A 26,601-nucleotide genomic window follows, 5' to 3' on the forward strand; every position below is an offset into this window, starting at 1 on the left:
TCAGGAGCGCTACGCCACTGTCTATATACATCTAAGACCCACCTAGGCTCATTGAGGTAAAATGAGTTTCCAGATCAGGTAGGAAGGTGTCCAGCGATCTCTCCCGTTTTACCAACAGCAGCGGGTGGCTCAGTGGGCTAAACTTGTATGCTTGTAATCAGAGGGTTGCAGGTTCGAACCCAGCTTCGGTGGGTACTTCGAGCTAGGTAGCCCGATGTGCACAGCATACCCTCCGTAAAGTGAGCTGGGGATACGTAAAGGCGTTTTCCCCATGAGGATCAATGAAGCTTCTATTATTGTTAATTCAGACCGGCTCAGGCACTACTACAGAGGGTTGAACAATAATTATTTTTCTTCCCTAAAACTGAATGCCCAGCCTAAACCGTAAGTCCTAGACTGACCAAATTTGGCAACAAGATTCCTATTCCTACCCACTACTCAGTCACACTGACCCATCCCAGTCAGTCAGATGGGGGCGCTACAGCACCCCGATTTGCATTTCTGCCTATATCTCCAGACCTATCAAGCCTACAGTTGAAATTTATTGCCAGTCCAATTCACTATGTCATGACGAATCCAACTGCATATAGAACTTGGTTCTACATCTTTTCCTTCTTGCATGATTTATAGTTGTTTTTAAAACAGGTTTTCTTGTTAACCTCCTACGATTTTCGCCCAACATACATAAATCTGTTGTCATTCAAATCAGGAGACAGTCCTTTTAAAGATTTAGAGAAAAAACTTAAACTTTCGGTAAGATACAGCCACCAGCCACACCCTGACTGTACTGATGTCTTGCCCATTTCAATCAGACAGCTATATCTCAGGGATGCTTCAGCCAATCATTACAACATTTGGCTCACTGATGTAGGACTGTACCACAGAGAGACCCTCCAAATTTCGTGTCAATCGGTCAATCAGAAGCGCTATGCCACTGTCTATATACATCTAAGAGCCACCTAGGCTCATTGAGGTAAAATCAGTTTCCAGATCAGGTAGGAAGGTGTCCAGCGATCTCTCCCGTTTTACCAACAGCAGCGGGTGGCTCAGTGGGCTAAACTTGTATGCTTGTAATCAGAGGGTTGCAGGTTCGAACCCAGCTTCGGTCGGTACTTCGAGCTAGGCAGCCCGATGTGCACAGCATACGCTCCGTAAAGTGAGCAGGGGATATGTAAAGGCGTTTTCCCCATGAGGATCAATGGGGCTTCTATTATTTTTAAACGAGCCATTCAGATGTGCACAGGCACTGCTCCGGAGGGTTCGATTATAATTATTTTTCTTCCCTAAAACTGAATGCCCAGCCAAAACCGTAAGTCCTAGGCCGACCAAATTTGGCAACAAGATTCCTATTCCTACCTACTACTCAGTCCCATTGACCCATCACAGTCAGTCAGATGGGGGCGCTACAGCACCCCGATTTGCATTTATGTCTATATCTCCAGAACTGTCAAGCCTACAGTTGAAATTTATTGCGATTCCAATTCAATATGTCATGACGAATCTTACAACATATACAACTTGGTTTTCCCTCTTCGTGTTTTTGCATGATTTATATTTGTCTGAAAACAGGTTATTTTGTTAACCTCCTTAGATTTTCGCCCAACATACATAAATCTGATGTCATTTAAATCAGGAGACACTCCTTTTAAAGATTTAGAGGAAAAAACTTAAACTTTTGGTAAGGTATGGCCACCAGCCACACCCTGACTGTTCTGGTGTCTTGCCCATTTCAATCAGACAGCTATATCTCAGGGATGCTTCAGCCAATCATTACAAAATTTGGCTCACTGATGTAGGACTGTACCCCAGAGATAGCCTCCAAATTTCGTGTCGATCGGTCAAACGGGACTGCTACGGCCACTGTCTATATATGTCTAAGACCAAACTAGGCTCATTCAGTTAAAATGAGTTACCACATCAGGTAGGAAGGTGCCTACCAATCTCATCTGTCATGCCAACAGCAGCGGGTGGCTCAGTGGGCTAAACTTGCGAGCTTGTAATCCGATGGTCGCCGGTTCGAACCCAGCTTCGGTGGGTACTTGAGTTAGGCAGCCCGATGTGCACAGCTGCACTGCCCATGAAGCAAGCTGGGGAGCCATATTGGTGTTTTCCCCATGACGATCAATGAAGCTTCTATTTTTATTATTAAACCAGCCATTCAGACGGGCTCAGGCACTCTTCCAAAGGGTTCGATTATAATTATTTTTCTTCCCTAAAACTTAATGCCCAGCCTAAACCGTAAGTCCTAGGCCGACCAAATTTGGTACTAAGATGCCTATTGCGACCCACTACTTAGCCACTCCGACCTGTCCCAGTCAGTCAGAGGGGGGCGCCGTTGCGCCCCACAACACATTTTGGTTGATATCTCCTGTCCTACTTGTCCTACACTTAAATTTTATTGCCAGTCAAATTCAGTATGTCATGCCAAATCCAGTAACATATATAACTTGGTTCTCCATCTTTGCATTTTTGCATGACTTACATTTGTCTGAAAACAGCTTTTTTTGTTAACCTCCTATGATTTTCAGCAAACCTACATACATCTGTTGTGCTTCAAATCAGAAGATAGTCCTTTTAAAGATTTAGAGAAAAAAATGAAACTTTTGGTAATGTATGGCCACTAGCCACACCCTGACTCTACTGGTGCCACGTCCATTTCAATCAGACAGCTAAATCTCATGCATGCTTCAGCCAATCATTACCAAATTTCTCTTTGAAATGTAGTGCTGTACCGCAGCGATACCCTCCAAATTTCGTATCGATCGATCAAACGGGAGTGCTACGGCCATTGTTTATATGTGTCTAAGACCCACCTAGGCTAATTCAGCTAAAATGAGTTACCAGATCAGGTAGGAAGGTGTCTACCGATCTCCCACATCCTGCCCATGGCAGCGGGTGGCTCAGTGGGCTAAGCCTGTGTGCCTGTAATCAGAAGGTCATTGGTTCAAACCCAGCTTCAGTGGGTACTTGAGTTAGGCATCCCAACAGTTGTCTGCCCTTCGTGCACAGTGTACTCTCTGCAAAGGAAGTTCAGAGAGACGTAAAGGCATTTTCCCCAGATGATCAGTGAAGTACCTTTATTATTTTTCTTCCATAGAACTGAATGCCCAGCCTAAACCGTAAGTCTTAGGCCGACCATATTTGGCACAAAGATGCCTATTCCTACCCACTACTCAGATTGTCCGACCCGTCCGACTCAGCCAGCTTTTCGGTTGATATCTCCTGTCCTGTTTGTCCTACAATCGAAATTATTTTGTCTGCTGATACAGACAGCCACGCCCTACCAGACAGCTATATCTCAGGCATGCTTCAGCCAATCATTACCAAATTTCTCTCACTAATGTAACACTGAACTGCAGACAGACCCTCCAAATTTCCTGTTGATCGTTCAAATGGGGGTGCTATGGCCACTGTCTATATATGTCTAAGACCTGCCTTGGCTAATTCAGCTGAAATGTCCTTATTTCTCATAAAACCTTCAAAGAATTATCTTTCTCTACATCTGCCTCCAGGTTTTTAATTGAGTGTAATTATCCTGCCATTTCACTCTTAGAAATTTATCAGACTTCAATGATGCTTCAGCTTGTGTGGACTAGAACAATTTCAATGTTTCAATAAATTGGCCAGCAGGTGGAGTCAGTGCTCCATTAACCAGTGCCATTCAGTACTTTCAGGCCTTCTCATGTCTAAATGAACAGCCTAGAAAAAAAACAAAGTATGATATTATTACTGTTGCATGCAGCAGTTTCCCAGCTTGGCACTGTTGTTAAGAATATGCAACACAGCCTATGTTCACACAGTCAGTACAAGCAAACTTTAACTTGTAAGTAAACTTTCCACATCAGGTATGAAGGCGCCTATTTCTACCAACTACTCAGGCCATCAGACCCAAACCAAACATTCAGTTAGGCTCAGGTACTCCACCACACAATCTCCATCCTCATTCCTACCTACTCCTCAGACTATCACACCCAAACCAGACATTCATTCAGGCTCAGATACTGCACCACACAGTTCTACATTATTTCCTACTACCTTCTACTGACCTGTTAGACCAAGACTCAACAATCTCCATCCTGTTTTCTACCTACTAGTCAGAGCATCAGACCCAAACCAGACATTCCATTGGACTGCATGACACCACAGATGTCTACATATGGTCCTATATCTCCTGACTAGATACGCCAAGACTTAATCTCCATTCTGTCCCAGAAGTGCTTAGTATCGTTTGACTTTTCCTTACATTGGCGAGTGGCTCAGATGTGTAGTCAGCAATCCATTTTTTGTGCTTTCAAAAATGCCATTCTATAGTCATAGACTTTCCTTTTGATTTTTTCTACTATAAATGTAGGTATGTTTTTAAACATGATGCATCACAAGTGACTCAGATGCATGTGCTCTGTTCCATCTTTTCCATGAAGTCCTTCAAGATGTACAGACAGTGCAATTAATCCTGGGATTTTGTTTGAATTATATAGTTTTGGCTCTTGGTAGTCTTACACTACATCACCGTGTCCGCTAGCATTTTTAAACATAGGACTACTGCTGCATACTTGGGCTACTTTTGCTAATGGGACTAGTCACCCTGAAACACCAGACTGCAAGCATATTGCAGGCTAGGATAAGTTGCAGCTACTTACCGTCAAATGTCATTATAGTCCAGTGGGTCTTTTTCTTAATGTTGATCATAGCATTGAAATACTTGTCATATGTGAATCATCTTACTATGTATGCATGTTGAAATGGAGGAACCAGACTGGACCTACCCTAGTTGAAAAGCATTCTCAGTTTCATACTGTAGGTGTACTCATCATGCTTAAGAATCACAACAATAATACTTATACTTATTCTTTATGAAAGGCAAGCCACATAACACTTAATAAACATTTGAAAATTTCAAGAGACTACATCGGTCTTACAAATTCATGCTTGTACTATTGTTTGTGGGGTCACCTGAGGTACGTCATAGTCACAACAGTGGATGCAGCACAGCTGACATAATATTCCATGTATGAGGATAAAATCATTACTAAATGAACAGTTTACAAATAAAGTGCAATTGTGCCATTCTGCAACATGGTGACGTACTTCCGAATATACAAGCGACCTTACTACACGTTAGTGCAAGTAAACACAGGAATTCTGCAATATGTCCCCAAGTAGAAACATCTTAGGAGACATGACTAATGCTTTGGTATTGCAGAGTAAAAGTGAAAAGAAATGAATGAATACACAATGAAACTGAGATATACAATAGATGGAACATTGACATATGAAACATTGATAAAAATAAAAAAAATGACACTACAAATGATACAATACACATTGAAATTGTAATATTGTCTTGCAATATTTCATAGTCTCAAAGCGCTTTACGGCATCCCTGCCCAAAGCCCACAGTGAGCAAGCCAGAGGCAACAGTGGCAAGGAAAAACTCCCTAGAAGGAAGAAACCTTAGGAGGAACCAGACTCAGAGGGGGAGCCCATCTTCCTGGGGCCGGCAGGGAAAGTCAGTCATAATTCACATTTTCCCAGTCTTCACATTTGAGATGCAAGCAGAGGGCAGGCAGTTAATGGTAGGCAAGTGTTGGAGCTGTGCCAGATGGTGGGGCAAACAGTAGTATGGCAGCAGGGCAGAGGGGGAAGACATCACAGGCAGAAGGGCAGAAGAATAGAAGCACAAGAAATAAAACTGGCACACCATAGCAAGAAACATACAGGAGCAATGATGCATAATAATCAAGGTAGCCTGGGCATCACTCTATAGTGTTTGGAGATTATGTGTGGCAGGGTTCACTACGGGTATCAGTGCTCAATTGAGGAGGTTTGTGCGCACAGCACACTAGGCCTGAGTCCTCCACACACGGCTTGGCTTATTGGCAGAAAGGGCGAAGGGACACTTGATGCAGTGGCCATGGGGTCAGTGACATCGACAGCAGGCACTGGAAAAAACAGGAAACATGCATGTCAGTGAACAAGAGACTGACAGTTGCAAAGTCAGACTACTTCAGAGAAGAAGTAGCCTTGGAAAGAGGAAAACTCACAAGGACAAGCTATCTTCTGGTCAGGTAGCAGGGAGTGCAATGTGTTATGGGAACTTCATGTAGTGGGCATGGAGTCAGCAACATCAGTAGCACGCGAAGTGAAACTGGCTCAGAAAGAACAGTGGATAATGCAGTAGCCTATAGGCTGCATAGACAGACGATCGGCAGCAGGCAGAGATGGAGATATGCACGCGACATTTATACAAAGGTCCCTTGGGTTGATATTCATGGTGGTAGATGATGATTTTGCAATGGTGACCTGAGGAGATTCATACAAAAAGTCAGGTTAAACATCTGGAACGCCAGGACATAACAGATGATTTTGACAATGTTCAGCTGGCTAATGTCTCAGGTTTTGTACCATGAACTGTGGTGGAATATCTAAGACAATGACAGTAAGGGAGACACTGTGAATCATGCACCTTTGCTATGCCCACATGGTCATGCACAGCCACTGTGTCTAGATGAATATTGTTGGCGACAAACTGCCCAGCTTTTCCAGTTTCTTCCTCGCACATCCATATGTACGACTGCATTCCATGTTACTTGCTTGTAGCTTTATCACCAACTGTAGTAGAACAGAACCACACGCAAAATGAAGTCCAGCCTAGAGACTGCATCACATACTTTATGACAATACAGGAAAAGCAGACCTACATCCAATGTTTCCTTCCATTAGTCTGAAACTTTTTTGTAAGACACTACACAGACAGATGACTATAAGGGCTTACCGTGGCCTACAGATGTCTGTGGCCGTTTGCCCTTGAAGGCTCCAGACAAGGTTTGCCAAGGGGTGAAAGGAATCTTCAGGTGGTGGCCATGGGGTGAGTGATGTAAACAGCAGGCACTGGAAAAAGAGAAAAACCAGAAATTTGCATGTCAGGCAAATATTAACAGTGGCCAATTAAAAGTGCCTCAAAGAGGAAGAAACTTTCGGAAGAGGCAAACTCACATGTCCAGCCCAGCATACTCTGGCCAGGTTGCAGGCAGTATGATGCATTACTGTCCCAATCTGATGCCATAACAAGTGCAGGGGGTGATCTGGCTTAGGGTGGGGAGCATACACAGACGGCTGGTGGCAGGCAGAGGTGGACATAGGTAGGGAACATGCATGCAAACGTGCACACAAGGTCCCTTAGCTTGATCCTCAGAGTGCCACATGATAATTGTACATTGGTAGTGTTGGGTAATTAGTAGGAAGAGAGACTACAAATAAACAAAAATGGTTTGAACAAAAATGGTTGCGGCTGGGGCTGGATCGGGGGGACGAGGAATGCTACATTCCATTTATGTTGTAGGTCGGAACTGGAAATGTCAGGCTGCTTTACACATAAAACTTTGTAGTGACCACAGATAAGTTGAGAAGTGACAGAGCCCACAGATAAGTTGTGCATGTTGTCACTTCCAGCTTCAGTCCTCAGAAAATGACACAGAAACAGTGTTCCGATGGCAAATGGAACGCACTACGACAGGGGTGTCAAACTCTAGTCCTGGAGGGCTGGAGCTCTGTCTAGCTTAGTTGTTTCTGTTCCACCAGAAATGAGTTCAAGAGTGACGTGTTAATTAGCGCAAGGAGTTGAATCAGGTGTGTTAAATGAGAGGAAACTCAAAAACGTGCAGGGCTTCGGCCCTCCAGGACTGGACTTTGACACCCCTGCACTAGAAGATTAACACAAATGACGATGCCCCCCCAGACCCAGCCCCCTAACCTCACCCCTGTGCCAGCCACCCCAAGCTTAGGCCCAGCCCCAGTAAACCCCTCTCCAGAAAACTCAGTCCATCACAAATTTTATTATCAGTTTGCATACAATTTTACAGACAATGTAGGACAACACATTCATGGTGGCTAAAATATGTTGGCATTACAGAAACACAGATACCGTTTTTGACAATGTCCTTTGCATACACATGATCAATCAAAGTGCCGTTCCCAGTGGTCGCGTCTTTCACAAGTTGAGCATACCCATGTTCCTCCATAAAAGTGGTGATCGTACTTCCCGTGAAAAGATTTTCATTAAAATCTCCCATGATGATTTTCCCTCCTTCCATGCTGTCCATGCGAGCGATCAACTGCATCAGATTCTTCTGAAAGATTGACACAGTATAAGAGGGTGGTCTGTATAGTACTGAGACTGTTGTTTTCAGTAGGCCCACATTGAACTGGAGACACTCAATGTTGACACACTGCAAATCAACAACGCTACAGTTGGTATGTTCTTTATAATACACGCCCACACCACCATGCTGTTGGTTCTTCAGTTCGGCAAAGATTGAATCATCACCGTCGTACGCGAGATGTCTCCATTTCCCATAGAATGAAAATCCATTCAGGTGTATCTCTTCTGTGTCTTCCTTTGAATTTAACCACGTCTCTGTCAAGCAGATGATATCGGCTTTCATATACCTTCCGTCTTGCTTTATGTCATCCAGGTGACATGCGAGTCCTTGAACATTGTGGAGTAGAATTCTGCATAATGATGGCACTTCTGTGACAGGTTCAATAAAAGCAGGCATGCTTTGCATTGCACTCTCAATGTCCTGTTTTGCGTATATAACACTTTCCTTGAAGTCTTCTATTATGAGACCTTCCAGAGAAGTCACACGGCTTAACGCTACGTATGCCTGTCCAGCTGCAAATATCTTCTTCAGCGATACAACAGCCTTATCCACAGTCAGACCTTGTACTTTGTGTACTGTGCAAGCCCATGCTAATCTCAATGGAAACTGACGTCGTGCTGCACCGCTGTTACCCACTCTCTCCTCCTCTGGTTTGATTCGTGTCGCTCTGTCCAAACCTTTGATTAAGCACGGCTTCTTTGCTCTGAGTGACTTACCAGCTGCTTCATTGTCAAACGTGACGTATATTTCGAATGGGAAATCGTCCTCAGTACCAAAGCACACCTCACTTACCGTACCAAATGCACCATTTACCAGGCCGTCTGAAACGTCGATGTTTTTCAGTAGCATTACCCGTGCATGAACACCTACGTGAAGTGTTTCTGACAGACACGTCTTGTAAACTTGTGCGTGATGTCCAGCTTTCCTTTGCAGTCGGCCAGTTGCAGCGACCCTTTCAAAGTCCTGAGCATGAATGATGACAGGATCTGAGCATACCTTCTGCAGCATGCGATGGTTATGCAGATCTGCTTCATAATTAGTCGCATAGATATGAAGGGCAGTACTGTCTTGTCCTTGGTCTGTCACCCGTCGTTTCAGCATAGCAATGTCTTCCTCTAGCATTGCATCACCCCTTTTGCGTTTCCTTAGCCGATTCAGCAACTGTGCAAAATCCAAATCTTTCTGTCTCATGATGTCCGTCAGCTCCACTAAAGCAAAATGATTCTGCCATAGATTGACACCTTTAGTCTCAGTATACAAAGGTTTCCCTTTCACCGGACAAAGCTGGTAGAAATCTCCAACGGCAACTATTGAGACGTTACCAAAGGCAGAATAATCTCCAGTTTGCTTGATTTGTCTCAACCTGCCATGAATATATGAAAGCAGTTTGTGATCGACCATTGAAATCTCATCTATAATCAATATCTGCAGGTTTCCCAGTTCAGCTCTCAATGAATTTATTTTTTCATCTCCAAGTGGTTGATAAGGCAGCTTCACATCTGTCGCAATGTGGAAACAGGCGTGTATCGTCGCAGCACTGATGTTGTATGCACTAACCCCAGTTGGAGCAGTCAGCAACACATGCCTCTCATCCGGGTTATCTGACAACTTTGACAAGATATGAGATGCCTCATAATGTACTGCTTTGATCAAGACAGACTTGCCCACACCTCCAGGTCCAGATATAAATACATGAAATGGTTCTGGATTTTCACCACGTGTCTTCTGTAAACACCAGCTTCTTATTTTGTAAAAGATCTCAGACTGCTTCTTGTTCAGTGAGCGAAGCAAAGCCAGCGCTTCCTGCCTTGACATACCACAAGGATTGTCCTGGAACATATGGCGACCCGGTCTCGGTAACAAATCTGGTATCTCATCACGGTCTTCGCTCATTTCTGGCGTTACACTGGATTTGCTGGCGAGGCACTCCAACCGTTCACATTCAGTCTCTGGACAGATCAGTGCCCATGCATCTTCCATTACACCATGCAACTGTAGATCTTCCTCAGCTTTGTCTATCACATCCGCTTCCTTTTCAAAACTTGCCATATTTGAGTCGACGACCCGTTTCACCGAATGTAATTCATTACCGAAAAACTTCACAAAGCCAGTCTCGTAGAAGTCCTGGTAACTGCCAAAAGGAGGTGGTTTTAGTTGGCCATCAAAATAATGTGGTAGGAACAGTTGCAAAATGCTTTGATGGTATTTCTCTAGGTCCTTTGTGGGTGAAAACCTAGCATACCGAACAACAGCTGCATCTGTGCGTGTCCTTTTCTTCACAAATCCTAATTTCCTGTCCAACTCTATACTGCCAGCAGACGAGCTCTCAGATTTTGATAAAATTCTGTATTCAGAAGCAAATCTCGCCAGGCACATTTCTGAAAAGTCTTCTGTTTTTGGTCTGCCTTTATATCTATCAGTGATACTGTTCATCCAAATGTTCTGCTCATCCTCCTCCTCACACTCTGCTTTCTTCCGTATGACATGTAGTGGAAGACTCATTCTCACCGTATGCTCTCCAGTTGGGATAAACTGCACTTTGCGTGATCCCTCTTTCAACCTCATGTTAGTCAGACGATACACACTTTCCTGAGCTGAAACTTCACGATTATGCAGAAACACACTGCCCAGTTGTCGAAGAGCTTCTTTCGCATCAAGGTTGCCTTGCTGGGAGGCCTCTTTCTGAGCATTTGCCAGGAGCAGTCCCATCTCTCTCTCAGCTTTGGAAATGTAGGAGATGATGTATACAATACATGAATATGCATCAACCACAAACTGAATGTCCATGTTTGCATTCCAACAGCGTAGAAGGTCTCTGTTATATTGGTTCACCCAGACTTCACATGGTCTTCTCTTCAGAATGATGCTAGTGTTCTTTGTTAGTCTTGAGTAAGCAGCTTCAAATACTTCTTGATTTAGATGAATTGCATCAAACAAAGAATCAACAGAGTCATAGTTGGCCTCAGTGTTCAGCAGAGCATGCTTCACTTTCTTCATGATGGCCGCTGCTACTTCTTTTTTGAGGTGTTTTCCATCTGTCTCAGCATTTCCAAGTTTGTGTGATGACAGAAATGTCCTGTTACTTGGTGGACGTGGGAAATTAAATCTACAAGTTGTCCCTTTTTTTTTGCATGTTTTCGAGTGTCTCTTACTATGTTGCTGTACACTACATACAATTTCATGCATTTCATCATCCTCGGGCATTTCACATGTCACATACCGATCAATGAAAGCTGCTACTTCGTCGTCCTCACCTTTACCAACCTTTGGTGCATCTTCCACCCAAAACAAACAGTGAGTGTGAGGTGATCCCCGTTGCTGAAATTCTACTCTGTAGAAGTAGTCAACTATTTTGCCGATGGGACGCGCTTCTGACATGATCACATCTTTCAGGAAGCGGTGAAATCGATGATCAAACATTCTAGCGGCCGTCACGGGATTATTCTTCAACAGGGCACATCTTTCTGACCACTCTAGCTCGGCGCTTTGTGCATCAATACCATCTTGTTTGAAGATTGCCGTCATCAGTTCCGTCCAGCGTAAATCGGCAGAGGAAAAGGAGCAAAACCATGTGGGAATACCAAGCTGTCTCACCATCGCAAACAAATCTTTCTGAACACTTTGCCAAAAAACAGGGGTGCCTCTGATGGGTCTCAGAAATTTGTAGCCTTCATCAAAATTCAACATCCTTCGTAGAGACTCCGCGTTTGTCAGAGTTTCTGACGTGATGGTGCTTTTGCCCCAGACATCATACCCTTTTCTCACAGCAATGGACACATTTGACACAACTTGCTGAAGCTCAGACAAATACTGCCCATAAAAAATATAGTCCAAGTTTTTTGCAAAACGTCCATCTGCATTAAGGATCCTTGTATTTAAATATCTAGACAATGTCAGTTTCTCATTCCTCCTCTCGTGAAAAGTGCCTGTGGCTTTTGGGAAAAGGACTGGAAAACATTTAGCCTCATTAGCCTCATCAGTCAAAAGCCTCACTGGATTGTTTCCTTCTGCGGGTGCCATAGCCATTATTCCGTCAAAGTGCTGATCCAGGATCTCTTGTGCTATGTCAACAGGTTGAAGGCACGTATCCATATACATGCCATGTTGTTGTCTATCATGCAGAGTTTCATCCATGTCCTCATCTTCCATGTTATTTTCAGCAGCTGAATCATCATGTATGTCACTTACATCAGCAGGGACGTCTTCAGTTCTTTGTAGTGGATTAATCCAATCATTGTTGAACTGTATATCACTGTAAAATTTGTTATGCTCTCTGAGATACATCAAGGCCTTCTTTATCTTTTCTGGGTGCACAAATTCATATTTGTAGTGTCCTTTGTAAGTTAACTTCCTCTTCAGCTTCACGCGTATCATAAGGTCATCGTTGTTCACTCTCGGTAAAGCTTGGGCTACATTTGGAACGCTAGATGGGACGCAAGTCACCGGACCATGAACACCATTTTGTCCACCTTTTGGCAAAGACACAATCCTCATGAAAGGAATATGCATACCAATCAGATGCTGTTCTAGAGAATTTAAACATTGCAACTCAGTAGGGACCGACTGTAGGGCTAGATTGTTTGTGACACTCTCAGCTGGAATTCTCCCATCAAGAATCTTTCTGTGACATGTGTAGCAAATCCACGATGAACCTGCAGGGCCCCTCAGATCACTACAGTTTTCAGAACAGGAATCTACACATTTATGCAAATATGTATCTGTGATACACCGCGATGCCACTAAAGCAACCCCTTCTGATTTTCTCAAGTATTCATCTTTCCTGCATATGACAACTTGATGTTTAAACAGCATTCGATGACACACTGAACAGATGTACACAGGTCCTGTATTAATTTTCTCTCTAAACTGTTCAATCACATACCCAATATCCTTTCTTTTATCCTTCTCTTTCACCCGTTTTTCAATATTTCTGCTTTTTACTGCAGTAGCAAACTGGCTGTTTGTTTTGTATCTATCAATACTCGATTGCTTGACACATTCCCTGTGTTCAATGTCTACGGCATATTTATTGACACTCGCCTGCTTGACACGCTCCCTGTGTTCAATGTCCACGGCATATTTATTCACACTCGACTGCTTGAGACGTTCCCTGTATTCAATGTCTACGGCATATTTATTCACAACCGACTGCTTGACACGTTCCCTGTGTTCAACGTCTGTGGCATATTTATTGACACTCGACTGTCTCACACATTGCCTATGATCAGCGTCTGTGGCATACTTACAGATGCTCGACTGCTTCACATGATCTCTGTACACTTCATTCTCACGGTAGCGCTTTGTGCTTCTCTCCAGTTGTTCCTCCTTGTACACCTTACTTACTTCATACCGTCTTTTCTGTCGTTCCAGTCTCCGACGACACGATGAAGGCACATCAGAAGTGGCAATCTGAGAGCAGGTCGCAGCACAACCATCAGCATCATGCCTTTTCACACAAGTTACAGCCTCATAATGTGACTCATTACAATGTTTCAGGTATATACCCATCTGATCACTATCACAACCAAGACACGTAGAGTACTTTAACCATCTGTCATGAGAGTATGTGAAAATATGCACACCAAGCAGATTGGCGGCAGCTTGAATCTCTACCTCAGATGCCCAAGTACCAACGTACTTCATCCGTGATGCGGCAACATACTGAGTGACGGAAGAGTGACCTTCTCTTAGACAAGCGGCATACCTGGATTCATCTCTTAGCATGTGGGCAACAACAGCACACCTGATTTTCCTGTGTTCCCTCTCGCTTCCAGTTATAGCAAAAGCCACAGACCTGAAAAAGCAGTTACCATCACCAGTGATAGGCATCGTTCTGCAAGGATCACCCATTGGAAACTCTGCAGTCACGTCTACATGACCATGCTCGACGTACACCACACCTAGTTTACAGGACAGGCGTCTTTGTTGCTGCGTTGTCAAAGGACTGAAGGAAAACTGCTCACTGTGCAGCTCACCGATAAAGACCACATCAGCTTCATTACCAGCATAGACATTATCCTCACACGCTTCATCATCTGTCACATTCAGCCTTACCGTACCATATCCAGTCTCTGGTGTGCTGGTCAACTGGTCGAGTCTGGTGACTGATGAGGAGTTACCTTCTGAATGCTGCTGCGGGATGCTTTCGGTGGATACACTCACAGCTGTAATCTCAAACTGCTCCCCCGTTGCATCTAAAGACAGGCCCAGGATAGCAATGTGGTTCAACAAAGAGTCTAGGCTAGAGTGGTAAGCCAGTATGCTTCTGCCCAATGCTTCGCTTGTGCCATCTTCCCGTCGGGAATGCGAGTCGATCACCACATACCATGACCCTTGCTTAATGAGAGCACAGGTATTCACTTTTATGGTAAAAAGACATGCTTCAAACCGTGAGAATACACTTCTTACCGCTTCATCAGCCGACATAAGAACATCACGCATATCTCCATACTCACTCACACCAAACAATCCAACAAACATGTCATTGTGGTACTTTATTTCAAATGTAACACCATTCAATGTGTACTCTGTCGGTAGATCTCTGACAAACAGATACCCAGAAGCATCTCGAATTCTCCCAGCGTCTCTGATGGTACTGTAGAGGTTGTCTCCGTTCAGCAGCACTTGATCAAGGTCTGTGACCGACCAGCTTAAGACATTCTTTATTTTACACATCAGTATAGCCATCAAACTATTAGCCACACACTGCTTGTTGCTGTTGATTCCAAATCGTCGGTCTCCTTGATGGAATGAGCCTCTAACTGTAGGTGCCTGAGGAAAATGAGATACACTGATAGTTACAGGGTTCACATGCTGCTGTTGATCCAGGGTAGTTTTCGGTTCAGAGTTTGATTGATATTGAGACAAGATAGACACCATTTTGCATGGCATAATGGGACAAGGCAGATTGGAAGGCATTATGGGACAAGGCAGATTGGAAGGCATTATGGGACAAGGCAGATTGGAAGGCATTCTGGATGCCAGTATGGATGGTCGGATGGATGGTCGGATGGATGGTCGTAAAGCAGCAGCCCTTCTTTTTTGAGGCGGCTGCAAAACCTCGTCATCAGTCAAAGCCTTCTCTTCATAAAGAGAAGGCATAAACAACTCGTCATCAGTCCTACAAATGGCACCCAGGGTGGGAACCCGGTGGTCATGGCTTATCGGGAGAGTCACAGTCAGGATCTTTTTGGTATTCCAGTAGGGGGGAAAAGACGTAACCCCGTCATCAGTCGCAGCCATGACAGACACAGGCCGCGGCTGTGCGGCCTGGTCGGGTTGTTGGTCGTGGCTAGTCGGGAAAGTCACAGTCGGGATCTTTTTGCTATTCCGGTAGGGGGGAAAAGACATAACCCCGTCATCAGTCATAGCCACGACATGGAGGGCAGCAGCAGCGGGGTCAGGCTGTTGGTTGTGGCTCGTCAGATTAGTCACGGTCAGCTCCTTTTTGGGTTGGGGAATAGAAGTAACCCCGTCAACAGTCTCAGCCACAACATCGCCAGCAGTAGCTCGACGCCTATCCATTAGCCTCTTCTTCGCTGCTGCTGAACGGCGGGATGCCTTGGTGCGAGGCATCTACAGATGAACAGGGGAGAGAAAAAAAGAAAAATACAAGGCACACTTTCTTCCAACTTTACTTTGCAGTCATACTGTCAAATGCATATACATGGATGTGTTTTGTCAGGAGTGGTTCCAATGGTGGTCTTTTCAGACTGTACAGCAGCATCGTTCTGCCCTGTTTACACTCCTTATCCTATAATACATCTGTCTCACATGACTTGATTTTTTAAGACAGACAGAAAACTCTACAACTTACCTGTTAAGTCACACTGCCAAACATCCATATTACACACATCGACAAGTTTTGCCTCAACACTAACTGACCTAAATGTTTGTCACATGTATGCCAATTTCTCCTGTCACTTAAATACAAATTTATTGAAAGACCTACAGATTCCTCATCCCATCGATACAAATACTAATGTTAAGCAGCCAAAGGGTATCATGGCCATTTCTCATATTGTGTGACAGCTTCTCTGTCACTACACATCCAATGTCTATGCAACACACAATGGCACAGTTGTTTCGTGTTAAGCAGTAAGATAATTACCATTAGAATACTACATTTCTACTGCTATAGCAAACCTATGCAGTTAAATAGTATGACATGAACAAGCAATGCAGGGTTCTCCAAGTGGACAAAGCATACCGCCTATCACTTTGTCTTCTCGAGTGTGTTAGTCCACCAGAAATCTGCAGAGAAAAAAAGACAACCAAGTTTCTTTGCGTCAACATTTCCCAACAGTCATCTTTGTTGAAAACATGTAAACTTGATATGCCTTTTAACGTCATTCAAGCTGATTGACCTAAGCTAAAACATAATTGGTGATAAAGACATCGGCTTCAAAATATTCACCTTCGATGCGACAGCTCTTCAAAGTCTACAAAGACAACATGCATCAGTTAATGACTGACGTGCATTTATTGTACAAGCATTTCATTATTATACGCAGCAGTGTGATAAACTTCCAATAAACATACAGAAACATTTTCCACTGTAACAATCATAGCCGTGTGGTTGGTATGAACTTTATCAACTTGCATAACTAGTAATAAAAATAAAAAAAGGATAAATTAGGTTCTCACTTTAAGATCCAGCCACAGCGGTCAAATTGACAAAAGTGCAGTTAAACATGGCTGGGACATTATGCAGCCACACAGATTTGTTTCATGCTGGTTATGGTTGCACGATATTGCAGGGGAAAGAAGAAAAAAAAAAAACACACATTACAATATTTATTCTTTCTGCGATGTATATTGCGGCATTATGATAAAAAAAAATCTAATTAGTTCAACAGCTCTTTTGGTATGATTAACCATTATAGAAAGATTTAACTGATTTTGCCCAAATATAATGGCAATAACCAAATCAGTACTAAAAGCGCGAGCATTAAACTAAGGAAGCTTATTGCATATAGCAGTTAACATAAGTGACAAATTAGATCAAACAGAACATATTAATGTCCAATTAAACCTTTTTTACAGCCACGGTGAACATAAGGGTCATTCCATGTCAAATAATCAGACTTTCGGACCTTGTCGTCACGGATTTCAACGACGCTTGGCATGGTGATTTGGTCAGATAATCAAGTCATGAAACTGAAATTGGGCATGTCTTGGATCAATATTGAGGGACACAAAGTTTTAACTTTGCTCTCTGTATTGTGCATGGCGGCCTTCTGCTCTGATGTGCACGCACAGACACATGTGCGGACATACACGAGCACATTCCCACCAGCGGACAGAGAGCACACATCGGAAAATATGTTGCATCAACCACCTGAAAAGCAGACAAACATATCTCATAAAATAAATGTTCTGGTGATTAGTTCAGTTGTTATATTGACTGCTGTCCATGAACACCATGAATCCTGACGGTGTCCCACCCCACAAAGCTAACAGCATTGTGAGGAATTGTGGTTTTGATACACATTTCAGATAAGTAATCATATCTCAGCAACAACTCAAAATCCAAATTTTCTTATGAGCTAACTGTAGGAAAAAAAATAACCACTTTTAAAATAGAAATTCAACACCAAAAAAAAAACTAACATTTTAATCAGTTATTACATAGCAATTATTCATATGCAGATGGCATATAAATTTGTTCAATCTACACTCACCTAAAGGATTATTAGGAACACCATACTAATATGGTGTTTGACCCTTTCGTCTTCAGAACTGCCTTAATTCTATGTGACATTGATTCAACAAGGTGCTGAAAGCATTCTTTAGAAATGTTGGCCCATATTGATAGGATAGCATCTTGCAGTTGATGGAGGCACATCCAGGACATGAAGCTCCCGTTCCACCACATCCCAAAGATGCTCTATTGGGTTGAGATCTGGTGACTGTGGGGGCCATTTTAATACAGTGAACTCATTGTCATGTTCAAGAAACCAATTTGAAATGATTCGAGCTTTGTGACATGGTGCATTATCCTGCTGGAGGTAGCCATCAGAGGATGGGTACGTGGTGGTCATAAAGGGATGGACATGGTCAGAAACAATGCTCAGGTAGGCCGTGGCATTTAAACGATGCCCAATTGGCACTAAGGGGCCTAAAGTGTGCCAAGAAAACATCCCCCACACCATTACACCACCACCACCAGCCTGCACAGTGGTAACAAGGCATGATGGAGCCATTTTCTCATTCTGTTTATGCCAAATTCTGACTCTACCATTTGACTGTCTCAACAGAAATTGAGACTCATCAGACCAGGCAACATTTTTCCAGTCTTCAACTGTCCAATTTTGGTGACCTCGTGCAAATTGTAGCCTCTTTTTCCTATTTGTAGTGGAGATGAGTGGTACCCGGTGGGGTCTTCTGCTGTTGTAGCCCATCCGCCTCAAGGTTGTGCGTGTTGTGGCTTCACAAATGCTTTGCTGCATACCTCGGTTGTAACGAGTGGTTATTTCAGTCAAAGTTGCTCTTCTATCAGCTTGAATCAGTCGGCCCATTCTCCTCTGACCTATAGCATCAACAAGGCATTTTCGCCCACAGGACTGCCGCATACTGGATGTTTTTCCCTTTGCACACCATTCTTTGTAAACCCTAGAAATGGTTGTGCGTGAAAATCCCAGTAACTGAGCAGATTGTGAAATACTCAGACCGGCCCGTCTGGCACCAACAACCATGCCACGCTCAAAATTGCTTAAATCACCTTTCTTTCCCATTCTGACATTCAGTTTGGAGTTCAGGAGATTGTCTTGACCAGGACCACACCCCTAAATGCATTGAAGCAACTGCCATGTGATTGGTTGATTAGATAATTGCATTAATGAGAAATTGAACAAGTGTTCCTAATAATCCTTTAGGTGAGTGTATATAGCTGGACAATAGCTTTAAAACAATATGAGTACCATTTCTGTGCAGCTTACATTAAGGTAAATATACGCAGTCATACTCCGCCGCCCGCCCCCACAAAAAAAGTTAAAACTGTTTGCTTAAATCTCCCTCCCTCTGATCCAAGACACGCTTAATTTCAGTTTCATGAGTTACTCATCTGACCAAATCAGCATTCATTACAATCCGTGATGAGGTGGTCCAAAACTTATGATTTGACATAGAATGACCAATAACAAACAATACACAACTTAAAAATACAAACTTAAAAATTATCACCAAATAATGACCATTGTTCCACACACTTAAATTAACTTTTACATATGTTCACTTTGGAAAACATACTGACAAAACAAGCAACCAGTATGTATCACATAAACAATACAGACGTTTAGCATGCTAATTTCAGAAATTGTGCGCTTTCGGCATGCTGCAGGCGACAAAACTGTCCTTAGTTTCAAATGCCGAATGAGAAGTTAATGAAACTGCCATTTTCTGAAAACCAGTCTATTTCCATTCATGTCTATATGCAAGTCTTTATGCACTTCAATAAATACAGATATTTCAAAAGCAGGCTGACGTCGACACGTCTGCATTGAGTACTACTTTCTCTCTTAAAGTAAAAATACACCAGACAAAAAAAACTTGACTAAGATGCGTTTACTGTGGGTCACAAACCAACAACTTGTACCAAGAATGCGTATCTAACACATATTTCCCAACGGTAGTCGCTTATGCATCTCGGCAACTATCGCATTTATAAATCTACCACTGATAGGGTGACCACTCAATCCATGTCATGAGGGACACTACGAGCTATGACAGGATTTGCAAACTACCATTCTAACCATTTCAATTAAAAAGACCTGGATCTCAGTTAAGCACCGAGTTCTTGCTGTGTGTTGATTGGCCAGTCTCCTATAATCATGCATGTGTCACTAATGTTAAAGTGAAACAGCTGGATGAGTCTTTCAATCAAAGAAACCAACTAGTAAAAGTACAAGACAAACCAAACAATTTAGCCGAGTAGGGGGAGCCTTTCATTAAAGTAGTTATCCCTATCCATGTCAGGAGAGAAAGTAGGAGCCAATTCAGGTTTTAAAAACTACTTTAATATAATACGTCTAATGTAATTATAAATGTTAAAAACATAAAACTACGACATGCCACAGACACACAGCGTTTAAAACACGTTCTGCGCTTAATTTTTATGCTTAATTTTGATCACTTGCACGTGATTTACTGCTGCCAAATCCTTATCGGCTGCATTACAAAATATATTACTTTAAAACATAGGCCTATATGAACGGGGATAATGTAAAGCGCATTCAGACAATTTAATATTCTGACAGTGCGCTATACAAACAAAATTGAACTGAATAAAAGTATATTTTACTGTAAGACCGTATATGTCAACATGCTTAGGAAAAACAAGACACCTAAAATGGCTGCCACAGCTCTTTGTGGAGCATTTAACACCAAGGAAACAAATGCTTACGTTAGTGCTCAAACACTATTGCCTAAGGCCGAACTAAAAATATTTTTTAAAAACCTTACCACAGAATAAACCACCTACAATTAAAAAACAGCAAAGCGTCAACAAACGAATAAAAACATACCATTACACATATGTAGCTTCTTACCTGTTGCAAGACTAGAAGTCAAATGTGAGGCAGGAGCCTTCCTATGACTGCGACCTGGGAGTGGTCACGTACGTCAGCCAATCAAAACCGTAAATACTGGTCCCTGCCTATTTGTCAACCTACCTCAGAGAAACCAAGAAACAAAATGGCCGCCACTAAAACGCATCTTCACGGCTATTCTGAATTAATGCTTAATCAGCTTACCACTATATGACGTTATTTCTTTACGCTAAATTACACACCTAACTCTTGAAACATACAGCAGCAAACCTTCAACATACAATTAAAAACAAATTTCGCTGACAAAAAACTTAACCAAACTCTTAAAATGGAAAGTAATGAATTACTATGGTGACACTGACCAATTATTATAACAGTAATCCTTTGCGCCCCGAAACGCTTTTTTTAATGTTACAAATGGTCAAATTTTAACAGAAGCATTTCAAGCATCAGCTGCCTCTTTCAAAAGATCGTTTTCACAGAGGTCGACATAGAACATACATAGTCTTTAGAAACTTTAGTGAATAAATCTTGTGAAAATGTCAAGTATTTATGTTCTTGCTAATAATACATAATATATTAATCACAATCACTGAATCAGTGACTCGTGTATTCCCAGCAGCAGTCTGTTTCACCTGCTAAAATCAGGCACGCTGAAATGTATATGTCAAAACCAGCGAGACTCAGAAAGCGCTTCGAGATCTCACACCGTAAAACTTTTTAATATACGCAACCCAAGTAAACCCTTCCCAAGTGTAACCGATCTGCCATTTTTAGCTGTACCTACATTTCCATCTCCCTGCTTACATTTATACTTATGTCACCTTCACTTTCAATACAAAACTCTGTCACCATATGCACATGTATAGTTTTTAACCCTATTTAACATGGTTAAATTAACATAGTTTATTTCCTGTATTATTACTGCCGTATTTCTCTTATGTAGGCTATACATTTTTAGTTATTGTGACTTTCCAGTTCATTGTAAGACATTTAACTGTTGACATTTTTAATTGTATTTTGATTTGCGCATACTAAGGGTTGTTCAGACTATATTTCACTATATGTTGTACTTCTATAACCGAACACGTACCAACAATAGACACTTACACTACTATAATTAAACTAGTCCTATTAGCAAAGCCTACACCAATATGCCACACAATATATCACTTTGTCATTTATTAACAAATAAAATAGACAATAAAGTATATTTCACGGTTTATAAAACAAACACATTTTGAACTGTGAACAAAAAAAAAATACAAAATGTAATTAAACAAAACAGTGGAAACTAAACATCTCAGTTTATGGCTGAGTTAGAGGTCCCAGCCTCCTCACGCTGCTTAATAATAGTGATCAAGCAGTTCTCATTAAAAAAAACTGAAAACTCTCCGAACGTAATAAAGTGCTCTTCAATGTCCTCAACGTCTTTGGTGCACAAATCATACTCTTTGACATAAGTATCAATTGCGGAATTACTCATCGTCAAAGTATGTTCCTTCCCATCACAAGACAGGCACAATGTGCCGGAATATGTTGGCAAGTACGTCGGCGATTTCTGCATAAATTTGCAACCTACACATCTGTGTACTGCCGCTTTTCCATGCAATTCTTGCATGGCCTTGCATTTCTGACACCGGCGTTTGCAAGTAATTTGGACTGCTGTCACAGTCCCTGATAGTTCGAGTACTTTCTCGCCCTCATCAATTTTGCCAAAATCACCCACGGCCACATCATTAATTTCTACAATGGTAGTAGAAGGACTACCTGTCAAGTAAATATGTCTGTCCGTCTCCCTAGTCGACAGATTTGTGAATCTGTAAGACTTTAGAGGACTGACACTGGTTATCTGTCCATCCCACAGATCAAGTTTGGTGTGCCCTGTGGCATCGCCTATGCAGAAGTCCTTCACTTCTCTGTCGACGCCTTTAACATTTATGATCCTGGTGGACGTTCCCAGGGCCAAGATTTGCGCTTCCATGACACCAACCTATAACACAAATAGGCACAAAAATTACAACTGCAAAAAAATAAAAAACAACAAATAACCGCTTACTTCGGAACATATGCTACAACATTAGTCACATTGATGAAAGTTCATTTAGAGTTTTAACACACATTGATTTGGGACAATTTAAGTCGTTTCGTGACTTTCTACCAACAGAAAACCTACGTTAATTCAAATTTAAAGCCACGTTAAAAACGTATTCCTCTCAACAGCTTACTAATCTATCAATGATATGCTACAGCAAAACACGCAACTGCATATGATTGCGCTGCTCATTGTTATTGTCTTATTAGCATAATCTTACTCATAACATAATTCTCATTCGTAAGAATAACACTAACACTTTTACATGTAAAAATTATTTCATTTGACTTTCATTCTAATAAAAACAATTCGGCTTCCCATACATAACACTACAAGGCTTACTTACACTCTGCTTGGGTCCAAGCTGTTGGATCTCGGCAATGGTCATTTTTGATGAGCTTGGAGGGACCCTTGCAGAAAATGGCACCTCCACGACCTCCAAGCTTGTACTTTTATTACATATGATATCGAATCCTTTAGGATCTGAGAAACCTGAAAAAAAAAAAAAACACACATTACAACAGTTAGCAAACATCAGGCTAATTTAGGCAAAATAACCACTTGCTGTCAATTACAATCGCCTATGGTATGAACTTTCATGCTACCAAAATTACAACTTACTGACGCTTCTTTTCACATTGGTCAACTTCACTGCAGTAGAGTTTTTTGTTGCTTGGACAAAAGAACGGTGCTTCTCTAGTGAAAAACACACCACCTTATGAAATTCGTCGCGGCCAGTTTGAAGAACACTATTAAAGTATTTGATATTACGTTGTGAGACTTTAATTACAGAGACACAATGTAAATAGCCCTGTAAATTTTCAGTTTCAAATTTTCCAATTTTAGCAGGACTGGCCATCTTATTTCTCCGCGATTTTTTCTGTACCCACAAAATACCGTCCGACACTTTGGGTGTTGCCTCTTCAAAGATCTACAAGGGTTTTTCATGATGATTTATAGCCTAAGATTGCCACCCCCCCTCATTTCAATCGATTGATTTTGTCACCGGGTCGCCTGGCAACCAACGTTGTTTAAACTATGCCATGTTATCTAGGCTACTATATCAATCTCAATTAACAACTGACCCATAAAAACATTAATAATTGTACCACGCTAGAACAACTGCACCTGCAACGCCTGCCACCTTCCCTCACAACTTTCTACAAAATTCCCAATCCAATTTTCACAGTATAAATAATCTATATATTGATTACTCACATCAATCACTGACAACTTCCAAGTCCTTCTGATCAACAATCACATCAAAGATGAACATTGCTAAGATCCAACAGCTTGGACCAAGGCACAGTGTAAGTACGCGTTGCAGTGTTATGTATGCGAAGCCGAATTGTGTTTTTATTATAATGAAAGTCTAATGAAATGAAATTTTTACATGTAAAAAGTTAGACTGTTATTCTTACGAATAAGAATTGTTATCAGTAATTAAGATTATGCTAATAAGATAATTAGGCTTACTATAGTGATGAGCAGTGCAATCATAAGGAGTTGCGCATTCTTTTGCTGTACCATATTGATAGATTTGTAAGCTGTTGAGGAATACGTTGTTAACGTGGCTTTAAATTTTAATTAACGTAGGTTGTCATGTTAGTGTAGTACAAAGTCACAACTGGGACGATTTAAGTCGTTTTTAATGTGCCTTAAAACTCTAAGTGAACTTTCAGTGATTTTAATGTGACTGTAATGTTGTAGCATATGCTCCAGAGTAAGCAGTTATTTTTTTTGTTTGAAGTTGTAATTTTTGTGCCTTTATTTGTGTTATAGGTTGGTGTCTTGGAAGCGGAAATTTTAGCCCTGGGAACATCCACAAAGATTGTGAACGTGAAGGACATTGACAGGGAGCAAAATAGTTTCACAACAGCGATAAAACAGGACGAACAACACTGAGTTTATTAGATGGACAGATCACTGAAGTCCATCCTGTAAAGTCGTATAGGTTTACAGACTTATCAACAAGGGAGAGGGTTGGAAAAATATTCCTCTCAGGTAGTCAGTCTACCACTATAGTTGAAATTGGAGATGTGGTGGTCAGTGATTTTGGCGAACTTGGTGAAGTGTAAGGCTGAACAAGAAGATTTGCGTGGGAAACAGAGCATGTGAGCGGAGTGGAGCGCTGAGAGTTTCTGCTCCTCGCTCACGAGGCTGTTGGCTCCGCCCGCTCCTCCGCTCTAATTCGCACTAAGCCGCTCCACTCAGCACCGCTCCTTGCTCCACTGAAATTTCTTCCCGCTCCAGTCAAATCGCTCCACGCTTCCTCCAATTTAAAAGAGGGACAAATAATCTGCATGCCTAACAAATGTCACCTTAAACCGAAGCCTTAAGTCATAAAGAAATATGAGCAAATGCAACATTGCCAGTCAGAACACAAAATATTTATTTTTAAACAACATAAAGGCACAACGGACAGGTTTGGAAATGGCATTCCACACAAAAATAGGCTTAAAAATAAAGCAATCATTGGGCTTAATAGCCTAAAGAATATACAGACGAAACATCCACGTTTTAAATTCCTCATTTTTTTTCTATTGATGCTGCTGCGTCTCTCTATAAAATAAAATTTCACTGACAGCGTTACGTGAAATTAAAAAACCATATTAGACCTACTTTGAATGACAAAACTAATTGATTTGATTACCAATATTTACTTTATAGGCTTTTACACTTTTATTTACTTTATAGACTTGATATGCTACAACCATATAAAACTTGCTTACATTTTGCTCTGGCCTCCGCGTGTTCGCGTAGCACACTCTCATGTTTCCGAGAAAGGTATCTTTTTAGATTACAAAGTGATTATTTACTGACTGAAACAGTTTTCAGTGTTCGTGCTCTATATATTATTGTCATCTATACGTTTCATAACAATAGTACACTTGTATGATCTATCAGTTTCCTTTGTGAAATCTATCTCGGTCAATTTGTGTAAGAGTCTTGATAATTGTACAGATGAGTTCTTGGTAGATTTGGGCACGCCTCAGAGTCGTAGTGTGAACGGTATCGGAGCGAAATTGGAGCGAGACAGAGCGACCGCTCCAGCCTTAATTAAAAAACCACTCAGCACTCTGACCAAATTCCGACCGCTCCTCGCTCAAGCTCCGCTACACTCTGCTCACATGCTCTGGTGGGAAAGCAGCAGTGCACAGATGTGTCGGATTTAAATTTATGCAGAAGTCGTCTTCCTACTTGGCAACATATTTGGGCACGTTGTGTCTGTCCGCAAATGGCAAAGATAACACACTAAGTGCAAGTCATTCTGCAATTCGTGTGTATCTCACGGAGTATAATTTGTGCGGTCTAATGAATGATGTCAAGGAAATGGAGGAGCATTTCATTAATTTGGTGCACTTCTCTGTCGTCTTTAACGAAGACGACTTGATTATACGAATAAAGCAGTGTGAGGAAAAGACGGACAACAGTGATGGTCCTGGGACTTCTGTAGCTGAGTAGCCGTAATGTCAAATGTTTAGTTTTCCACGGAGTTTGTTTTGTTTAATTACATATGGTAATGTCAACGTTTTGCAGGGTATTTTTTTTTTTTTAAGTTAAAAATATATATCATTGATTAGCTTCAAACTGAAGTGTTATATTTATGCATATATACTGAGCAAAAAAAGAAACGTCCCTTTTTCAGGACTGTGTATTTCAACAATAAGGTTGTAAAAATCTAAATAACTTTACAGATCTTCATTGTAAATGGTTTAAACAATGTTTTCCATGCATGTTCAATTAACCATAATCAATTAATTAACATGCACCTGTGGAATGGTCGTTAAGATCT

At 41.7% G+C, this 26,601-nt stretch overlaps 1 protein-coding gene across 2 annotated transcripts; it reads right to left on the reverse strand.

Annotated features, from left to right (window-relative positions):
• Positions 1 to 5,792: 5,792 nt before the first annotated feature.
• On the reverse strand, positions 5,793 to 16,605 carry LOC140578552 (uncharacterized). 2 transcript variants are annotated; one of them, XM_072700058.1, is made up of 7 exons: positions 16,579 to 16,605; positions 16,372 to 16,415; positions 13,409 to 15,737; positions 6,776 to 6,891; positions 6,467 to 6,612; positions 6,045 to 6,303; positions 5,793 to 5,942 (listed from the first exon to the last, which is right to left on the reverse strand). In XM_072700058.1, exons 3-4 carry the CDS (start codon positions 15,735 to 15,737, stop codon positions 6,851 to 6,853), a joined length of 2,370 nt encoding a protein of 789 aa, XP_072556159.1. In that variant the 5' UTR covers positions 16,372 to 16,415; positions 16,579 to 16,605; the 3' UTR covers positions 5,793 to 5,942; positions 6,045 to 6,303; positions 6,467 to 6,612; positions 6,776 to 6,850. The 2 variants fall into 2 exon arrangements, with proteins under 2 accessions (XP_072556159.1, XP_072556160.1); XM_072700059.1 differs by lacking the exons at positions 5,793 to 5,942; positions 6,045 to 6,303; positions 6,467 to 6,612; positions 6,776 to 6,891 and having other exon boundaries at positions 13,375 to 13,571; positions 13,867 to 15,737.
• Between the last annotated feature and the right edge of the window lie 9,996 nt (positions 16,606 to 26,601).

The sequence above is a fragment of the Paramormyrops kingsleyae genome, chromosome 15 (genome assembly GCF_048594095.1).
Source record: "Paramormyrops kingsleyae isolate MSU_618 chromosome 15, PKINGS_0.4, whole genome shotgun sequence".
NCBI lineage: Eukaryota > Metazoa > Chordata > Actinopteri > Osteoglossiformes > Mormyridae > Paramormyrops > Paramormyrops kingsleyae.

Excerpts from the sequence above, each read along its gene's own strand:
- LOC140578552 (XM_072700058.1), bottom strand. The coding sequence starts at position 15,737 with ATGCCTCGCACCAAGGCATCCCGCCGTTCAGCAGCAGCGAAGAAGAGG. Across the intron at positions 6,892-13,408 it reads TGTGAAGCAGTCGAGCATCT|TGCCTGCTGTTTACATCACT; the intron begins GTAAGTATGCCA and ends CTCTTTTTCCAG.